This window comes from Phocoena sinus, chromosome 3 (assembly GCF_008692025.1).
Source record: "Phocoena sinus isolate mPhoSin1 chromosome 3, mPhoSin1.pri, whole genome shotgun sequence".
Taxonomy (NCBI): domain Eukaryota; kingdom Metazoa; phylum Chordata; class Mammalia; order Artiodactyla; family Phocoenidae; genus Phocoena; species Phocoena sinus.
This window is the reverse complement of record NC_045765.1, coordinates 142,774,020-142,789,892: the sequence shown is the minus strand read 5'-3', so window position 1 is coordinate 142,789,892 and position 15,873 is coordinate 142,774,020. Positions and strand designations below refer to the sequence as shown.

General features: G+C 38.7%; 1 protein-coding gene across 1 annotated transcript in view; it reads left to right on the top strand.

The window, feature by feature from the left end:
• Positions 1 to 10,835, top strand: part of WDR70 (WD repeat domain 70) — a 311,155-nt gene extending 300,320 nt beyond the window's left edge. The window contains 1 exon segment of the mRNA XM_032628142.1: positions 10,651 to 10,835. Coding sequence (XP_032484033.1) covers positions 10,651 to 10,738 — 88 coding nt within the window. The 3' untranslated portion in view covers positions 10,739 to 10,835.
• Positions 10,836 to 15,873: the final 5,038 nt, after the last annotated feature.

The window sequence follows — 15,873 nt, the reverse complement described above, 5'->3', positions numbered from 1 at the left end:
AAAACACTGTACAAAAATGAGAGGCATGTTCATCTGAAATAGATGCTGAATTTTATTGAATTCCTTTGTTGTGTCTCTATGTATTTCTGCTTTATTTTTGTTTTGTTTTGTTTTTTGGGGGTTTGTTTTGTTTTGTTTTTGGCTGCACCTCGTGGCTTGGCTTGCAGGATCTTAGTTCCCTGACCAAGGGACCAAGGATCGAACCCATGTCCCCTGCAGTGGAAGCTCGGAGTCCTAACCACTGGACTGCCAGGGAATTCCCTCTGGATTTCTACTTTGATCAATGAACATGATTATATTATAAAATTCTAGTATTGAATCATCCTCACTTCTTTGGTATGACCCTCACGTGCTTATGGTTTGTTCTTTGTCAGGTGTTAGGCTGCCTTCATAAAAATTTTGTATGCTTTCCTTTTCTGTATGTACTCTCAAACTGTTTTGAATACCATTAAATCTACTTTGTAAAAATTTGATAGAGTTTACCCGTAAAACTGTCGAAGCCTGGTGCTTTTGTGGAGGGGAGGGTGAGTAGTAATTCCTTAATTTTTCTCTTTCTTTTCCATCCCCTCATGGTAAATAGACTATCTGGATATTCTGACTCTTCTGAGTCTGCTTGGTAATTAATATTTTCTTGGAAAAAAATTCCAGATTTTCAACCTTCTTTAACTAGAATTAATTGAAGCAGAAATTGGTTTTGTTCATTGGTTTCTGTTACCTAATGACATTTTCCTGCATTGTAGGTGGTTTAGTTATATCTACAATTGAATAATATGCTAGTTTAATAGTAGCTCTGCAAAATGGGTAGAACAGGTATTGTCGTATCCTTACCTTACATGTGAGGAGACTGAAACTTAGAGACTTGCAATTCACAGTGATTGCAATTAGAATTAGACTTCATTTCTCTTGATCCCTAATTTAATGAGCTTTTCAGAGGACTGTGATCTCTCTTAATATACACCTTTCTACTGCTGCATTTTGCTCCCATCTCTTTCCTTCCACTCAGTTTTGTCACCTTACATTTACTGCATACTAAGTTCACGGCACTGTCTGTGGCATGTGATTTGTTAGCCAGAATTGCAGTGCAGTTTCTCCTGTGTTCACCTGCTACAGTATACTGTTTACTGCCAAGTGGCAGTGTTTGAAGGGAAGCTAATATTCAAAAGGATCTTTTCATAAAGGTCACTGTAATCGAGAATGTGTGTCTGGTTGTTTTTCTTCCCTGCAGTTGACTTGTGTCAGTGATGAAATGAAGATTTACTGTATCTTGCTTTATCACAGGAAAGCACAACTAGGTATTACACAAATCTGCCTGCTTGCACATGACACTCACCTTTATTCTCCAGTGATGAGAACAAAGAGCCTTTTAACACTTTACCTTTATTGTTGAGTATTTAAGTTTCATTCCTGGCACTCAGAATGTAACAACCATGAAAGTTTTAAAACACAGCAGGATCACAGAGGACTCTTGTTTAGCTATACATGGGAAGATTCAATTACAGTTTCTTGTCAAAAGATGTTGCTGGAGGGAGGGGAAAGGAGCCGACTGGGGAGTGGGCAGGGTAAAGATCCAGAATGCTATTAGCTTACACATCAACAGGGATAGTTGTGTGTGGGAACCTGAACCCTGGCCAGTAGCCAGACAGCCTGACAGTTCTGTCAGCCATGGTCACTTTCCTTGCCAGATAAGCTGCCATTATTGCTGGTTCAGTCAATTTAATTTTCAGTGTGCGTGTCTTGTCTGATACGGGATACGTGGATATGTGTGTATATGCATTAAAATATCATTCCCATCTATAAAGGATACGTTTAAGTCATGTTGAGTTACTAGGCAATATTTAAAGAGATCACTCTTTGAGTGAGTAAAGATTTATATATTATTTGTGCCAGGAAGAGACATAAACCCACAGAGGAAAATATTACTTTTTTTTGTGAGTTATGGTTACATGACTGATATCACTGACCACCGTATTCCTATGTAAGGGCCAGTGTTTCTCAAAGTGATTTTGTGGACTGTCTGTGTCAGAGTTGAGGGTAAGAGTGGAAAAGTTAAGAATTCAGATTTCTAGACGTCACCCCAGGCTCATCTAGACTGAGAAATTGGGGCTGGGAATCTGCATCTTAACAGGTTCTCCAGGTGATTGTTTTGCACACTAAAGTCTGGTAATAATAAAAAAAAGTAATTATTTAAAACAAAGTACAAGTGATTAGCCCTTCTGAAAATTCAAATATATGGAATAGATTATTTTGATGATAGAGATTCATACTGAAGATAGCTCATTTACATAGAAGAGTATTTCCCCCAGGGTTTGAAAAAAAACAGCAAGCTGCTATGTTGTATTTAAGATGCAAATTATTTGATCAAATATATTCCACATACAACTTTTGAAAATATGAAGTGAGGAACACCTGATAGCCAAAAAGCAAGGTATATGGTAATAATGACACTTTTATATGGTCATGTAAAAACTTTATATATTATTCATTTAATCCTCACAACAGTCCTAGGAGGAAAGTGGTATTATTGCTCCAATTTTACGTATGAGGAAATTGAGGCTTTTAACTTGACCAAAGCCATACAGATAGCAAGAGGCAGAATTGGGACTTGAACACAGGTGGTCTGGCTTCAAAGTCAAGCTTCTGCTTTTGACTACTACAGTGTACTGCTTCTCATCACAATGCAACTGATAATAGTTCTTGGAAAAGCTGAATAATAGTGAAGCCGAAAAGACTATTGTATGGCATAGTGGAAGAATGCTAGACTAAGAATCAGAAGTCCTGGGGTTTAATTCCTGCTCTGAGACTCACTTACCTTCACTGAGACTATTTCGCCATCTATGAAGTAAGAGAGTAGAGTTACACTAATGCCCAGCTTTCATATGTGTTTTTGAGTAGAAATTGTGGCACACCGTTATATGTTTCATAAATGTGAGCTTAGAGAGGGCATTCTGATGTTACCTGGGCTGCCTCAGGCCTGTGTGCTCTTCAAAGATTTAATCATTCTAACTTGTTTACCCACTTACTGATAAAGTAGCTAATGGTGATTTTAGAGGGTTTCCTTTTGTTTTTCCCTCTTTTTCTTTTTTTTTTTCCCCCAGTTTCCACAGGTTTCATGTATGTCCCTTTCTCCACCCTCACCCAGTCTTTGAACTCTCACACAAGCATAATGAGTTAATATGTCCTACTTAATGAGTCTGAGATGTTTTTTAGCTATTTTTAGCTATTTTCCAAAATATTATGTGTTCACTTCCTGAAGAAGATAGAACATTCTTTATCTAGAAATATCTTGTTGCCTCTCATCTTCTTATGCATCCCTAATATTTTTTATGTATAACTGAATCACTTTGCTGTACGCCTGAAACTAACACAACATTGTTAATCAACTATGCTCCAATATAAAATAAAAATTAAAAATAAGTAAATAAATAGATAAACAAATAAAAATTATCTTTGATTAGCTCTTCACCAGAAAGAAGGGACCATTTCAAGTGGAACCTTTTGGTCAAGCCTTTATTTAATCTTAATAATTCTGCAATTGTGACGACTGGGTCAGAGTTCATCTGGGCCGTATTCATTCTAAGAGGGTTAACAAGTGTGTCAGATTGTCAAGTCATGGCTATAATTGACTTTGGCTTTGAGGTTTTCCTTCATAATAAACAATGGGCTCTGAGCCAAAAAAGCTTGTGGTTGGTTGATAGTCACATACTGATGATTAAGTAAGTATTACAAGTGATTTCCCCTCATACTCATTCTGTTACCCTGGAGCTCACTTTCTGCTTTTTGAATGAATCATATCAGGAGAATATCCATAACTAAAAAGAATTTGACCTGTGGACTTCCCATTGCAGCCAAAGACATTTTGAGTCTTCTCTCTGGCCTGAGCATTCAAGGAGTGTAGAAAGCCTAGGTTAGAGCTTAGTCAGAAGAGAAAGGACAGCCTTTGAATCTTTGAAAAGACACTTTGAATCTCTTACACAAACATTGTATCCAAAAAATGCCCTTCGAAAAGACTACAGAGGGAATTTTTATTCATTACTGACTGCTCTATGCAAAATTCCTCTGGATGGAAACGTTGAAGGTGGGACTCCGTTTCTGTTGGGCTTCTGTCATTTTTTTGTAACACACAGTTGCTGGAAAAGACTCCCTTTGTACAAATAACTTTGAGAATTCAGTTTAAAAAATGTTCCAAGGGGGAAATTAATCAGCACAAAGTATCAGCTATTCAGAATGTATAGATTTGAGAAAGACATTTGCTTAAGCTTTTATATGTACTTCATGAAATATTAACGATTAGCAAATGCAGAGTTTACTGAAGCTAAAACAAAAAACCCATCAGCCCTCCTCTGATTAGTTTATTTAATGGTTAGCAGTAAATAACTATGTTGCTATCTAATCTGCTCTCCTTGGTAACTCTAGTAAACAAGATGACATATATAGTCAAGTGAAAAATGTTTACTATTTGCCAAGTGAGTTAATCAAACTGGAAAATACAAGTTTCACATCAGCCTTCTGTAAGTTTAAGTTTTCAGTTAACACTTAGAAAAATGAGTAAATGTAGACAGTAAATCAATGAAATAAATAGTCTGGATAAAGCTGATTTCAATAAGGTGGATACTTTAATGGTTCTCAACGAGGCTTACCTTATCCCCATTAACCTGTTGAGCACACACAGTGCTTTGGCTTAATGGAATGTTCCCCTTATCTTCTTTTTCTTCAGGTCAGTCCCTTTGTAGGCTTTCGTTTTGGGCAACTGAGGTAAGTCTGCCATGAGGTTGTAAATTTGAGTTGACAACTTCCTGTCTCTTGAGAAAGGAGGTAATAGAATTACGCAGGAACTGCTTAAATAGGAGGAGACAGGGAATGGCTGGTAATGGAAATGCTTTCTTGAAGCAGTAGAATATATTTTTTGCACATTATTTATTTATATGTGTATTTCTTGAGTTACTGCCATGTCTTCAGTGCCCATTTGGTTTGGTTTGTTCTACTTTTCCTCATGGAAGCACCCAAAAGAGTCTATGTTAAGATCAGTGTATAAATTCCATTTCTTCAAGCAGCCCAGAAAGGAATACATTTTATGTTGCCAGTGACAAGGTTAGAAGGGGCTTAGAGGGTTTTGTTGTTTATTTGTTGGTTTTCTATGGGTTTTAAAAGTAGGAATTTCTGGACCAGCTTTTAAGTGCTCTCAAAACATTTTATCTTGTTGTATGTGTCATTTTGCTCTTGCTTGACATTGTTGATTTATTTTTATAGTAGTTTTCTATGTCAAGGGCAAATTAGGCCACCCCCAAGGAAGAAGTCTCCTGGTTCTGTTCCTAACTCTGCTGGAACTTGCCTAATCATCTCTGTTCTTCATTGTCTTGAAAAGTGGTGACTAAAGAAGTCTGTTTTAAATGCCCTAAATAATCCTGAACTGATTTTATTTTTTTATTTTTTTGGTCTTCCTCATATATGGATTTCCAAAAAATCTCAAAAGAAAAACTGCTGGAAATAAATTTAAAGATAAAAATTGCTGACAAGAAAGAATAGCTACAAATTTTAAAGCTGTAATTCTCTCACTTTGCTTCTATAAAACACTGGCATTCCCTAGACTAGACAGAGATATTCATTGTGCTAAAGTCAAATAATATTTTTTGAAGAACCTGGTCTTTATTCAGCAGACAACATACAGCTCTTATGGAAGGTGCTGAACTATGCTGTAAGGATGTTGGTTTTGGGGGCAGGATGGAGTGGAATGAGGGAAACTTCCTTCCGTGGGCCACGTCTCCCTTCACCTCCCCATGCCATACTCCTCTGAGAATGAAAGACTGCTCCTTAAAGGGTGGCCCTGTGAGAGTGAAACCTCAGGCTTCATTCCTTCACCAAGCCTTTAGTAGCACCATACAGGGCCAGCTTCTCTAGATGTGAAGAATATTTTCCTGCAGTTGGAGGAAGCTCATCCTGTGTAAAAGTTTATGTTAAGAAGACAGATTCTTACTGCACAGTCTGGTTTCGGCGCCCTGCTTTCAGAGCCTTTCTTTCCCAAGCAAGGGGAGGCATGGAACTGCCAGCAGACGCTGCTCACAGTGTGCTCCACCAGCCAGTGCCGACGAGATAAGCTTAGAAAATTTTATAGCAATTTGATATATTTATTGAATCTAATAAAAATTTTGGATCTGTATTTTGTAGTCTTTTAATTTTTCTAGAAATATTTATCTGCAAGTGGTGGGAAATTAGAAAACAAAGTCTGGCCTTGCACCACAGATGGTTTGAGAAGCACTGCTTTAGGCATGGCCCCAAGTTGGAGGCTAAGGCCCTTTCCAAGGTGCCCCCTTTTTTGTCCCAGGAAGGGGGTTCATTCTTCCTTATTCCCAAGTTCAGGAGCCTACTCTTCTGTCTTTTTAATTTTGGTAAAATACACATAACATAAAATTTACCATCTTAACCATTATTAAGTGTACATTTCGGTGGTGTTAAATACATTCACGTTGTCGTGCCATCTCCAGAACTCTTTTCATCTGCAAAACTGAAATTCTATACCCACTAAATAACCACTCTCCACTTTAATCTGTTGATTTCGTCTTTTGATGTACAGTTTTTAATTCTGATGCAGTCCAGTTTACCTAATTTTGTTGTTGCCTGTGCTTTTGGTGTCATGTCAAAAAAATCATGGCCAAGTCCAATGTCATAAAACTTTCCCCTATGTTTTCTTCTAAGAGTTTTATAGTTTTTTCTCTTAGGTTTGGGTCTTTGATCCATGCTGATTTCATTTTTGTATATAGTGTAAGGTAAGGGTCCAGTTTCATCGCATATGGATATACAATTTCCCCAACATTATTTGCTGAAAGGAGCCTAGTTCTTACACTCAGTTATTATCTACCTGGGCAGCGAAATGAAAGGAAAAGTGGTATGCAAGCATTGCTGGGAAAATTTGGACACTGATTTATGCCTTGATTTTGGCAGTTTGGGGAAGGGGAGCATGACTGTTGAATGCTAAGTGGAACATGAAAGCTAAGTGTCATGATTCGATGTTGTGTATACATAATATGGCTATTTTGCTGACGACATTTTTATTAGTTCAAAAGTGGCATTTAAAATAAATTCATGGAGTTTCACAAAGGAGACCATTCAACCTTCCAAACAAGTTGCTATCCCTTAAGTTAAAATACCTGGAGAGGAAAAGGAAAGTGTCATGGTCTGGTAATTGAAAGTGACAGTCGAAGTGACCCTGGTATGAACATTTTCTCAGTGAATTTTGCTGAGTTCAGTGCTCGGGGCGGGGGAGGTTACCTCCTTTGAAAAACTAATCTCTTTCTTTTCATTTTGCCTTGGCCTCTAGGAAATTTAGTGCTAAGTTTTATGCTCAGTTACATACCTTTTTGTTCTTGACCTTCGACTCATTTTTTTGTTTTGACTTTCTTTATAAGATAGTTACAATAAAGTACAAAATGCAGCCATTTCAAGTCTTGACAAATGTATACACCTGTGTAATCACCACTTCAATCAAGATTATAGAATGTCTCCGTTCCCCCAAAATGTTCTCCCATGCCTCTTTGCCATCATTACTCCCTTTCTGCCCCTTGTTAAATAGTTCCATGATTCTGTGCCCTTCAATGTTAGCCACCAACCTACTAAAAATACTTCTGGAAGTAGGTGGATTATTTAAAAAAGTGACTACATAAATGAAATAGCCTTTTCAAGCTCTAGGTTTTCTTCCCGTGACCTGTCATTCAGTTCCTTTTTTATATCCAAAAAAGCAGCACTGCAACTTCTTAAGTACTTAAGTCTCATTGCAGCTAACATTGATGAGCTATGAAGCATTGCCAGGTATCTTTAGAAGATCATGTTATTTTTATTCCCTTAGAAATTAAGTAGCTAATTCTAAGGACTGTTTTTTTAAACTTCCGACACATTTTATTACAAAATAGGTAGAAGAACATTATCTCAGAATAAGGACAGCCATTTAACTTAAACACATTTTAACTCACGGTAAAATTCACAGTATTGCCTTTGGGGTTTTTGTTTTCGCAATTTTTGGAATGTATGGTTACAAACATCCTTATTACACACAGCACCGTGGATGATGCTGAACGGAAGAAACCAGGCACAAAATAGTGAAACACTCTAGGCATCATACAGAGACAGGACAAACACGGGTGGGGCTGATCTATGTGGCCAGAAGTCAGGATATGGTTACGCTGGGTCTGGGGTTAGTAACTGGAAGGGAGTATGAGGGGCTTCGGAGGTGTTCGTCATACTCTTGTTTCTTCATCTGCGTGTTGGTTTCATGACATGTCCAGTTTGTGAAGATCCAGAAAACAGTACATTTATGAAATATGCACTTTTCTATTTGTATTATACTTGAATTAATGTTAAAACATACACTTCATCATTATCTACCCTGGGGCTTTAGTCCTTTGGGACCCACTAATCAGGTTCAACCTCCACATTTGGTAGAGGAGGAAACTAAACCCCTGAGAGGGGAAACACCTGTTCCAGGTGACAGAGCAAGTCAGTGGCCAAACTGGGAATGAATCCCCCGCCTGAGGCTTAGATCGAGGACTACTTACAGCTTCAGGCTTCCAAAGGATTTTTTAAACCAGACAAATTTGTTCCTGTACAGGTTTGTCTATACCCAAGGGCTCGACATCTTTGCCAGAAGGCGAAATATGTCATGAGCACCAGTTGCCTTGTTGTAGCATCTTAGAAAGCCAGTGGCCTGCTTTCTAGTAATTCAGCAACTCATGACCTATGAAAATCTGCAGCTGGTTTTGGAAATGTTAGGGCTATGACTTGTTTATAGATGTCATAACAGTGTCTTGAAGTGACAACAAGAAATATAACCAACTGGATTGTGTATGGGGACAGCTTGGGCTCTCTAGGCAGGTAACTGGAGAGACAGGAATTGTGACTGACTTATGCATGAGGAATTCTAGTACATGGCTTGCATCAGAACAACATCAGTGTGGAATGTGGATGGTTTATACTTCTTCCCCAGGATAATAAAGGAAGAGCAAGAAGTAATGTAAGGGTTTTTTTTTTTTCCTTCCAGTTTTATTGAGATATAATTGACATACAGCACTGTGTAAGTTTAAGGTGTACAGCATAATTATTTGACTTACATGGATCATGAAATGATGACCGCAATAAGTTTAATTAATGAACATCCATCATCTCATACAGACACAAAATTAAACAGAAAGTTTTTTCCCTTGTGATGAAAACACAGGATTTACTCTTAACAACTTTCATATATAGCACAAAGCAGGGTTAATTATATTTATCATGTCGTACATTACCTCCCTAGTACTTATTTGTCTCCTAACTGGTAGTTGTTACCTTTTGACTGCCTTCCTCCAATTCCCCCTCCCTCAATCCCCGTCGCTGATAACCACAAATCTGATCTCTTTTCTATGAAATTGTTTGTTTGTTTGTTTTGAAATACAGTTGACCTAAAACACTATGTTAGTTCCTGGTACACAACACAGAGATTTGATATTTCTATACATTTCACAGTGAGCATCGTGATAAGTCTAGTTGCTATCTGTCATCATACAAAGACATTACATAATTATCAACCCTATTCTCCACTCCATACATTTCACACCAGTGTCTCATTTATTTTATAACTGTAAGTTTGTACCTCTTTATCTCCCTCACCTATTTCTCTCCTCCCTATACCTCCCCTCCGGCAACCACCTGTTTAGTAATATAAGGTTTTAACCCTGTTTCACTTGCCAAATAAAAGGAATTATTGACATTATTTTTACCATTCTGCAATTACCTTACTAGTATGAATTGAACTCTAAATGATGATGTAAGCTAAAGTATTTCATCTTCAGATATCATGCTTTAATGTTTCCTCATAATGCAGTAGAGCTGCTTTTAAAAGGAAATCAGCAGTAGCATGACTGAAAGGGGCATAAATTATGAGGGGCATAAATTATGACCATTTGATATTTTCTTGCAATTATTTTCTGTGTGAACGATGTAAAAAGGAGTGTCATTGAACCAGGTATGTTTACAAAACACAGCAGGTCCTAATGCAAAGATTGCTTGAGGTACCGTGTGCCAGTATTACAGCAGTGATACGCAGTGATATGTCCTAAAATGCTTGTCATTTCTGTGCACTGATCTGGGTGTTTGGTGGAAGGAATGTTCATTTGTTTTGTTTTGCTGCCAGGCTCAAATTACTATATATGTTATCTATTATTTTAAACTCATTAAATAAGAAAACTGTTGACTCAGATTCTCCTGTTTGTGTACACCATAATCACGTGTACTTGGACTGCTGTACTTAAGTCTAGGAACAGCCCAGGGAGTTATAAATAAAGACTGTGTAGATTCTTGCTTGGTGACTATAGTTTGGCTCCCCCGAGCAGTACTGGTTAAACTGAGGGTGGTTAATGGATGTATGAGTTTCCACTGACTTCGATAACATTTTCATTTTATTGAAGGAAAGGACAACATACGTAGTCTGCCACAGAAGGAAGAACCTTTAAAAGAATCTGAACATAATTAAATTTCCATTATCCTTTTCTTTGCCAGAAGTTTAATGCTTATCTACTAATTGAGATATAATTGATTCCCCAAATGTGCTTCCACTTGTTGAAAGTAGCAAAGTCTAATGCACACTTGCTGACTAAATTTTTCCTCTCCTCTTTAACTTTCTTTTAGGACTCAGCCCAAAACCATGTTTGCCCAAGTTGAATCTGATGATGAGGAAGCAAAGAATGAGCCGGAATGGAAAAAACGTAAAATTTGAAGAATCTCATGTGAGAGCTGTTTGCATGAGGGGGAGGGATATTGAACAGGTTTGGGTTTTTTTTTTTTAATGAAATAAAAAGACGTTTTTATGATCAGGTTTTTGTCCTTTGTATTATTGAACCATTCAAAAGATTGGTAGCTACTCTTCAGTAAAATTCTGCTTACATTTTCTTACCTACAACTATTAAACCGTATTATAAGTAAATAAGAAACCAATTCTTAGCTTATTACCAAGTACTTTAGGTATTTGGAAACTTTATTCAACAGTGATTGGTCTTGTACAGATTGTTATAACCTTGGGGGAGGGGAAGGTACATTGAGATGTACGTCTGTCTTGAGCAATTCTAGGAGCACAATATGGAAATGGACATCAAAACGTTTAATATCTCTGTATAATTTCACAGCAGTTGTTTACATGACTAAATAATTAAGCTGAGTTCAAACTAAAAGTATTGCCAAACTAGGAAAGAATGTGTATCTGATTATCTTTCAACATCAGAAAGCAGTGATTAGGACTTAGGAAGCAGGCTTTGAAGTCAGACCGATGTGGGTTCAAATCCAGGCTCTGCTCTTTACTGTGTGGGTCACCTTGGGAGAGTTATTAAGCGTCTCTCTTCTAGACTCAGGTGATAATAGTGTAGCCTTGATAGGTCTGTCAAAAGGATAAGACATCCTTGTAAAGCGTTTAGTATAGCACCTGACACGCAGTAAATATGCACTAAATATTTGCTCTTTTAAAATAGAGCTAATGATATTGACTTTGCCTGATTTTTATCAGTATTAATTTTAAAAAGTATAGAAATGCTTTGTAAATGTAAAAGCTGTATAAGTAGAAGACATTAAAAATCATTCTGAATGGTCTTTGTGCTTTTGACTAGAAAACTAAAACAAAAGTTGGCAGTTTGTCCAAAGTAATAATGAGTCAATAGAATAAAATCCTATTTCATTCTCAAGCATGAAAAGGGCCACTTGTGTTGTGAGTAACAGTAAGAAAATCATCTTCGTGCTAAATTTGCCTTTTTCTCCCCTGACTTCACATCGACCTGGGGTAGTTTTTGCGTGTCAAATCATCTCCGCTAGACAACTCAGGTTTTTTAATACTCTTGCCTTCTGCCCTCCTGCTCTCATCTGTCCCAGTGAATTAAATAGGTATGAAAGTGAATGATGGCCCAAAATGTGTATCAGAAAGCTCCTGGTTCTACAAGCCTCACATACTACACTCCCTGACACCCTTCCCCCGAAATCTTTTTTAACAACCCCTTGAACTCACACAGATTTTTTTGCGTCTACAGTTCTGAGGTGGCAGCGGGCATTCTTCATAGATAAATCCTAAAAACCTTCATTCTTGTAAGCTATTTTCTGTCCTTTTCTTCTCCCATCCCCGTCTTCATCCCATTCCCCTTCCCTTGTCACCTAGCTTAATAGGTAAGAAGAGGAAGAACTAACATTTGCTGAGTGCCTACTATCTGATGACTACTCTTTTAAGCTCTTTACCTGCATTAGCTCATTTAATCCTCACAAAAAAACCCATGAATAGGTAAAATTGCTAAACCCACTTTATAGATGAGACAGAAGACGTCCAGGATATCAAATAATCTGTCCGAGATTACATTTATGGAATACAGTATGAAGATACCCAAGATCCCCAGACATCAGTAGTTAAAAAGGTACTGCCCCAAATTTCCTATTCTTGTTGAAATACACTTCATCCAAAATCAATTACAGACTAATACTTTGTTCCAGCTGCTTAGGATTTGTAAATTTATTGCTTCTTGGATAAAATTAAAGCATTTCATGTTTTTTCCCGTCTTAACATAAACATTGCACCATATGGAAGTATTCGTCTTGCACAGCCAAATGTTGCAGTGGAGGGCTGGAGGGAGGAACAGAAACTTGATCATAGTGGTCTTGGCAGAGTCTGCTATGAGGTAAGGGAAGGGAAAGGCAAATTTAGCACGAAGATGGTTTTTGTCATTGTTACCCACAGCACAAGTGGCCCTTTTCATGCTTGAGACGATCTGTCTCACTCGGGAGAGTTTTGTAAAAAAATGATTTTTTTCCACACGAGATTATCAAAATACACATAAGAATTTCCAGTCTCGATTTTGGTGACCAAGGACCTGAGAGCTGGGATTGGACAAAGAGTGGGTGCTCATTTCATCCGTTGTTTCAGTGCCAGGATGGTGACACCCCCACCCAGGCCTCAATTCTCTGACCCCATATAACCTTGTATTCCTGGTCCCGGTCAACTCCATTTCTGTTTGCTCGAATAAGGAACTCGAAGGTCATAATAATGACCCCTCCCTCACTCCCACTCCCATCTCATTTAATCACTTGCCAGTTTCTATCCGTGCTGTCTTCTGAATCTCTGGTATTTGACCTCCATGTCTTTCCCTACTGCCCCGACTAGAACTGAGACCCCCTTTTATCCCTCACCAGGACCTCAGGAGCCTCACTTCCAACTCATCTCTCTGTGTTGCATTTGGTCCTCATCTAATCCATCTTTTTTTTTTTTTTTAACTCTGCCCATCAGAATTAGCTTTCTAAAACCAAACGCCCTTATTTCGTTCCTCTGCTTAGAGCATTCCAGAGGCTCCATGTTCTATCTCTAACCCATTTGTGTGGCCCTGAGGGCATCGACATCCAGGATTCGGACATCCAGGATTCGGACATCCAGGATTCAGCCTCTCGTGGTCTTTCTTCCTTTAACTCCGGCTGATCATACACATGCTTCTGAGATCCACCGGCACTGAACCCGGAGGTACCATGCTCTTTGGCACCTGAATGCCTTTGCACATGTCCCTTTGTTGTCTGCCTGTCTGTTTTTGAACATGGGAACCACTTCACCTTCTCTGACCAGTCTTCCATTACCCATCCAGGCCTACAATTATTTGCTCCCTCCTCTGCCCCCATAGTTGCTTATGTATCTCTCCACTACAGCCTTCTTTTATGTTGCATCGTAAATGTGTACGAGTGTGTGGCTCGTGGGCCTGAGTGTGTCTGTTTCCCCCACTGGGAAGTAGATTGTAAGAACTGAACTACATTGGGTTCTGTGAATATTTAATGAGTTTGTTTCGAAAAATGAGAGGAGCCATATTTTATTCACATTGGTATTTCTAGATCCTAGCCCTGTGAAAGGGCTTAAAAAGGTGCTCATTAAATATTTAGCAGAGGGAAAGGAGAGAAAAGGATGGGGAGAGAATGAGGTGTGAGAAGTGCTTCTGCCTTGCAGATGGGAAGGAGTAATTTTTTTTTTTGACATCTTTATTGGAGTATAATTGCTTTACAGTGTTGTGTTAGTTTCTGCTGTATAACAAAGTGAATCAGCTATACATATACATATATCCCCATATCTCTTCTCTCTTGAGTCTCTCTCCCTCGCACCCTCCCTACCCCACCCCTCTAGGTGGTCACAAAGCACTGAGCTGATCTCCCTGTGCTCTGCGGCTACTTCCCACTAGCTATCTATTTCACATTTGGTAGTATATACAATTCCATGCCACTCTCTCACTTCGTCCCAGCTTCCCCCTCCTCCCCGTGTCCTCAAGTCCATTCTCTACATCTGTATCTTTATTCCTGTCCTGCCCCTAGGTTCTTCAGAACCTTTTTTTATAGATTCCATATATATGTGTTAGCATACGGTACTTGTTTTTCTCTTTCTGACTCACTTCACTCTGTATGACAGACTCTAGGTCCATCCACCTCACTACGAATAACTCAGTTTCGTTTCTTTTTATGGCTGAGTAATATTCCATTGTATACATGCGCCACATCTTCTTTATCCATTCATCTGTCGATGGACACTTAGGTTGCTTCCATGTCCTGGCTGTTGTAAACAGTGCATCAATGAACATTGTGGTCCATGACTCTTTTTGAATTATGGTTTTCTCAGGGTATATGCCCAGTAGTGGGATTGCTGGGTCGTATGGTAGTTCTATTTTTAGTTTTTCAAGGCACCTCCATATTGTTCTCCATATTAATACCGAAGCTTGGCGCATATCCCAGCTGGCTGCTTCACCTTTCTGTGTTGGGATTTACACAGGTAACTGGGTTGTACACAGGTAACTGAGTTGTTCACAGGTAACTGTTGTTGGCTCGAGGAAGAAGCAGGATTGTAAACAGGTGTCAGTGCTGTTACAGGGTTGGCCCAACAAGACACAAGCCACCGTGACGCTTGTCCTGAGTCACCAAAGATCTGAGATACCATAGCATGGGGTTCTTAACCTGGGCAGGGTGTCAGCGAACCCCTTCAAAAAACATAGCATGTGTTGCCTCTTCTCATGTACATCTTTCTGTAGAGAGGATCTCTAGCATTAGTTAAGACTCTGGGATATTAGGTGTTGCTAGCAGCTCTTTCATCTCCCAAGAGGACTGTGTAGAATTGGGCCTTTCTGACTTGAAAACCAGAACATAACTCTCATACACATTCACAAACACACAAAATACCAGACAAAACAAACTAAACTAAAAACTCTAACACATTGTTCTTAATCTTAGGCAGTTAATCTTATTGCTTTGTAGACCTTACCTTTATTCTTTGAAAGATTATCAGCCTTCTGTCCCACTAAAAACTAAAGAGTTCAGCTTCATGATTACATGAAGGCAGCATCCAAAGGTGAGCATTTCTTTATGTGATCTAAGAGCATATATTATGAGACTTGGGCCAATTTGGGAAAGATTTTAAGAATCAATATGACTATATCAGGCAACTGTGAGCCCTTCTGTGTATGATAACCCAAGACTCGGATATGGTAGGAGGAAGGGAGGGCAACTGCTTAGATGTATAAATACAGCCTGAGTCAGAAGTCCTTTAGAGGTGATATGTTTCATCCATTTATCAGCCTTCTTGTGTGGGAGGAGATCAGGAAATGGAGGGTTGTTAATAGACACTTTTGAAAAGTATCCATCTGGAATGGGGGATACCGCAAGCCACCATGACCAGCGCTCTAATTGTTACTTGATACCCTCACCAAAGAATTGAGAGAAGACCAGGCCAGGAGCAAAGTGCCTAAAGATGAGATCGTGTGTGTGTGTGTGTGTGTGTGTGTGTGTGTGTGTTTAGAGGTCTATAGGTAGAGAAGGGGCTTTGAGGACAAAGAGAAGTTTGCTATTCTAAGTAGTTTTCTGAATTAT